The 5,490-nt window shown below is 32.0% G+C and overlaps 1 protein-coding gene across 1 annotated transcript; it reads right to left on the bottom strand.

The window, feature by feature from the left end:
* Positions 1 to 1,187: 1,187 nt before the first annotated feature.
* Positions 1,188 to 3,610, bottom strand: LOC106773394 (cytochrome P450 CYP82D47-like). Its single transcript, XM_014660092.2, has 2 exons — positions 2,618 to 3,610; positions 1,188 to 1,980 (listed from the first exon to the last, which is right to left on the bottom strand). Exons 1-2 carry the CDS (start codon positions 3,599 to 3,601, stop codon positions 1,351 to 1,353), a joined length of 1,614 nt encoding a protein of 537 aa, XP_014515578.1. The 5' UTR covers positions 3,602 to 3,610; the 3' UTR covers positions 1,188 to 1,350.
* Positions 3,611 to 5,490: the final 1,880 nt, after the last annotated feature.

The raw sequence follows: 5,490 nt of genomic DNA on the forward strand, positions 1-5,490 counted from the left end.
TATTATAAAAAAATAGTACATATATGCACATATATTTTCACTAATAGTTATAAAATGTAATTTTTTCTATTAGTTTTCAATATTGTTTTATCTCCCAAATCCCTTTTTCTTAAAATTAGATATTTTTTCAACATACTAACTTAAATAGTACTCATTAACATGTTGATGTTTTATTAATTCTTTTAATTTGGAATAGGATATTACAAATATTAAAACAAAAAATAAAACTAATGACACTCGTTTTCAAAATATATTATACTTATTTAAGAAAAATTATATTTTAATACAGAATTACATTTTGATAGGCTACACATGCCATTTCTTCACTAATTCATTACTTATTTATTATTTTACTCATGTACAAGTTAACAATTGAAAATTAATTGATGATCTGACAACGGTCAGACAACAGGTGGAACCGAATGTCCACATAGATCATATTAGAATAAACTTCAACCTGTCTCTGATATCATGTTAAGAAATAGATTTAAGCCTAATTTAATCCCACAAAATCGACTTATAAGGTGAGATTTACACTCATTTATATATTATAAATTGACTTTATCTCTAGTCAATATAGAACTTCAAACATCTACTGTAAACTTATTCAAATATTGTATTGATATGTACTGTAAACTTAATGAAAAAATCAGTGTTAAAATAAAGTAAAAAAGTCTATCATTTTCAGTATTACTTATTTAATGACACCCAAGCACAATCTCATCATATAGGATTATAGTATCATAGCACAAAATACTATTTGAAGTTTATTGGACATGTTGTTCTACCGAAAGGATTGAATTAAGTTTAAAAATTTACCTCTTAACAATATATTATTAACTCCCTAATCTTTTATTTCATTCCTTCCTATAATTACAATATAGTTAAATATTTATTTGGTAAGTACTAACTTCCTTCATATATTAATGATTTTAAATACATGAAATTTGTAATATTCACTTTATGAATAATATATATTAGGAGGTTATTTGTTTAAAAAGTTTCTATTTTAATTTTTATTTGCAACGCACATTTTGTCATGTTTAAATATTGAATTTGAAAAAAGGTTAAATAAACTTCAATTTTGTTATTATAAATATTTATATATTTTTATTTATATTTAAATTAAATAGTTGAGATAGAAAGGAACTAGTAATTAAAAAATAAAAAATGCACAATAATTTTATATTATAATGAAGAAAATTTATTGTGTTTCTTAAAAGAAAAATACAAACAAAACAAAAGGACTGCTAACAATACACACATAGGCCTAGTATACATCTTATTTAGGAGCTAACAATAACTCAGAATAATTAGAACATATATAGTTATAGTTTTCACAGGCATCATTCAAAGGTTTTCATAAAGCTCCAATGGAAGACGAGGTTGGAGAATAAGTCGAAGTTGTTGTTGCTTAGGCAAAGCGACTCCTAACCCTTCAGTCATATCAACGTGAGCACCATCCTTTGTGAAAATATGAAAGCCTTGAAGCAAGCGAGCCAAGGTCAAGTGCGTGACTTGCAGGCCAAAGGACATGCCAGGGCACGACCTTCTTCCAAAGCTAAATGGAATCAACTCAAAGTCCTGACTCATAAAATCAATGTCTCTGTGAGTGGTGAGGAACCTCTCTGGCTCAAACTCATTAGGGTTAGGCCATACTTCTGGGTCCCTTTGCAAGTTCCACAGATTAATAAGCAATCGTGTTCCCTTTGGGACATCATACCCTACCAAAGAGCAATCTTCCATTGCCTCCCTGATTCCTGTTAAGGGTGCTGGCGGGTACAAACGAAGGGTCTCTTTGATAATGGCATCCAGATATTTGAGCTTTTTTATGTCAGATTCTTCCACCCATCTTTCTTTTCCTACGTGGGTGTCCAACTCTTGTAAGGCTGCCTTTAGAATCTTTGGATGGTTTACGAGCAAGGACAGTGCCCATGTTAGGGTTATCGCTGTGCTTTCAGAGCCAGTAAGGACAAGGATCTGTACGAAAAATTTATGAACATTCATGATCTCTTTTACTGTTTGAATGCCAAAGGAGGGAAACACAAAATTATTTTCTTTTCCGTTTTACTTTTGAGAAGTGCAATGAAAAATATTAAAATAAAAAGTTAGATATTTTCAATACTATACATAAATGGATAAAAAAATTCATCAAACTTTATTTTAATTTTTTCTTCTTAATTTGAGGAATCCATAAAACCCTTTAGGAATCCACAAAACCGTTATCTTAACCAAACATTTGTCATTAAATTTTCTTTTACACGCATAGGTTACAAGAATATATAGGAGTATGGAGAAATATTATGATGAATCGAAATGATTCAAAGGTTACCACTGCTGTAAAAACTTAGTATAAATTCTAGTATAATCAACTACAAAAGTTGACGTGTGACCTAGTTGTATTATTGGACTTTCAAGGTATCAAAAGTAAAAGGGAGGAATTCGGGAATTAATTGGTTGTGGGGTACAATCACGTGGGAGTCTGGTTGATTTATCATTTTCAGGAATTTGTATTCTAGCCAAAAATAGTTCATTTTTTTCAGTTTAAGAATATGGATAAATCAGGTCCTGGTTAGATAACTAATGCACCGATTATTGACCATGGAAAGAAACGTACCAGTGATGTTGCTTTGATAACTATGTCCCGTTTATAGCCACAAATATTTTCTTCTTGAAAAGATGATAACATCACATCCATGAAGTCCTTTTCACATCCACCATTCTTCTTCTCTCCTCTCATTTTCACATGTTCTTGAAGCCATCTCTCAAGGATACTGTCTAGTTTCATAGCTGTTCTTTTCATGAAACTTAAATGTCCTTGGAAATCAAACCAACTGAGTGATGGAATTGCATCAGCCACAACAAAAACACCAGACAGATATGTGGCATCTTTAATGGCCTTTCTCAGCTTCCATGCTTCATTATCTTCTTCGTTGGAAGTGTCCCCTCCAAATCTCTTCCCAGCAATCATCCTCACAATTATGTTGAAGGTCATGTGCTCTAACAGATCGCTTATAGCCACTTCAGTTGAGCCCTTCACGTTCTTTGCAGAGGACACTGTCATTGATGAGTACAAGTCCTTCACAAGAGACAGTGTTTCACTGTCTCTGACATGCTTCAGCTTCTCAAGCCTGTGGCTTGACAAAATCTCTAGAACAGCCATTTTTCTGATCTCACGCCAGTAATTTCCGTAAGGGGCAAGGGCAAAGATTGCATTGTTGTAACCCATGAGTCTGCCCGCACAAGTGTTTGGCCTTGAGGCAAAAACTCTGTCATTTGTTGTGAGGCACTCTTTGGCAATTTCCCTGTTGTTCACCACTATGGTGGGGTGGCAACCCAGTTTGACACAGAAAACTGGACCATATTTCTCAGCCATGGCTGAGAAGGTCCTGAAATAGGGTATTCTACCATTGAGAAGGTAGAGGTGCCCTATCAAAGGTAAAGCACCGTGAGGTTCGGGTACTTTGGTTCCTTTTCTTTGTTTAGGAGATCTGATGAACCTAAACACTTTGTATGCAATTAGCAAAGCTAAGATTCCTGCGAAAGTTGGAACGTAGGAAGCAGAATCCATAGGAATTGTATAGTCACAGTATCTGCACATCTACCTCTATATATATATAGGATCTGAAATCTTGCACTGTTGAATAGGAAAATTGGAAGCATTAAAGTTAGGTTAACATTAATTAAATTTTTAAAAATATAATATAGATCCAAATGATTGAATTTGAATATATTTTCAACTAAATCTTTTATATGTTCTGATAACTAGTTTATTTGATAAGTATCAATTACTATACTTTCAAACCTGAAAAATTTTCGATTGTTTTACTTTTAAAAAATATCTAAAAATAAGTTGAATAAAAAAAAGACTACTTGATACGATATAATATGATAGGTTATAATGGGTAATAGGTGCATGATAGAGAAAACAATACCACTAAAAAAATTGTTTTTTAATGCGTTTCATATGTTTCGATTTTGTAAAAACTGAAGCATATAAAAATGCGGTGGTATTTTCGTAGTTATGTTTCGATTGTATGAGGAGAGAGACAATAGGATCGTTTGATTCGATTTTGTTATAAACTGACACAGTATGTCCTACTAATATGTCTCAGTTGTTTAGGGATAGAGACAATAGGACACTTCATTTTCGGTTCGACTATGAACCAAGGCACCAGATAGGTGACCTTTTCTGGAACCGATCGTTCCAAGTACATTTTGTCCATTTATATGCTTTGGTTGTTTGCGAACAGAGACAATAGGATCGTCCGACTTCGATTCTTCTATGAACCGAGGAAGTATGTCCCACTAATATACCTCAGTTGTTTGGGGACAGAGGCAATAGGACCATTCGGTATCGGTTCACCTATGAACCGAGACACCAAACATGTGACCTTTTCTATCATAAAATAATATTTTACCTAACAAACACAAAATTATAACTGTCCGTCCTATTTTATTTCAATCAAAATTAAATCAAATATTACTAGACTCAAAACTAACAAAATAATAAATCTCTAAATTTAAATTTATCCCAACATGACGTTGGTTATCAGGTACCAAGTATTGAATAGGCTGCAACCAATGCAACAACATTTAGATGCTTCTTGAAGGATCAGCAAGACGGATACCGGATACAGGGTATAACTAATTGGCCATGGCCTCAAGACCAATAAGTTCATAACTGTGAATGGAATCTATGGTTAACGAGATACGTTTATAAATATTATTTTAATGATAGGTTGATTTCACTTTTGCATTTAATTCACATTTTAATTAGAATTTCTTACCTAGACTTGAATGATGATAAATCTTTTATAGACATCTCCCATTCAATCATTGAAAAAGGAGACTGAGGGATACCAAGTAAAGAAGTTGTGAAGAGAAAATAACTTTTGTAGGGTTTGTTTATCCGTAAGAACATAACCATATACTGGAAGAATTTGTTGCAACAACCAAGAATTTGGCTTCACTCGGTTTATGGCCTGAAACCAAAATCCTTGGTTTCTTACTTTCATAACATCGCGTCAAAGTCTATTTCTTTATGTTCACATTTTGAAATATAAAACGGTTTCAGTTTCCTGATTTAATTTTTGGACAAATTTTTAGAATAGACCTTTTGTCTTAATGGTAACAGTTAATACAAAAAAGAAATGACAAACGATATTTATTTTTTTACAAATTAAATAGGTTTAGAAGTATAGGGTATCTATTTTATTAGTTAAATCGTTTTAATTAAATAAAAATTTAGAAGCATAAACTTAACTAAAAGTATAATAAAACTCTTACTCTTTTTTTTTTTTCAATTAAAATATAACTTGGTAAATAAATCATTAAATTTGTCTCTTCTAACTTCTTTTTATCTTCTTTCCATTTTCTAGGGACAGAGTATAATGAATGAAATTCTATACCTAACTTCTTGAACACCAAACTACTTACCATAATTTCCAAATATATATAAATATGTCACTATTTGATTTTGGTGGCTTA

Source organism: Vigna radiata, chromosome 9 (genome assembly GCF_000741045.1).
Source record: "Vigna radiata var. radiata cultivar VC1973A chromosome 9, Vradiata_ver6, whole genome shotgun sequence".
NCBI lineage: Eukaryota > Viridiplantae > Streptophyta > Magnoliopsida > Fabales > Fabaceae > Vigna > Vigna radiata.

Coding starts and splice junctions, on each gene's coding strand:
- LOC106773394 (XM_014660092.2), bottom strand. CDS start 3,601: ATGTGCAGATACTGTGACTATACAATTCCTATGGATTCTGCTTCCTAC. Junction 1,981..2,617: donor TTATCAAAGCAACATCACTG/GTACGTTTCTTT, acceptor TTTTTCGTACAG/ATCCTTGTCCTTACTGGCTC.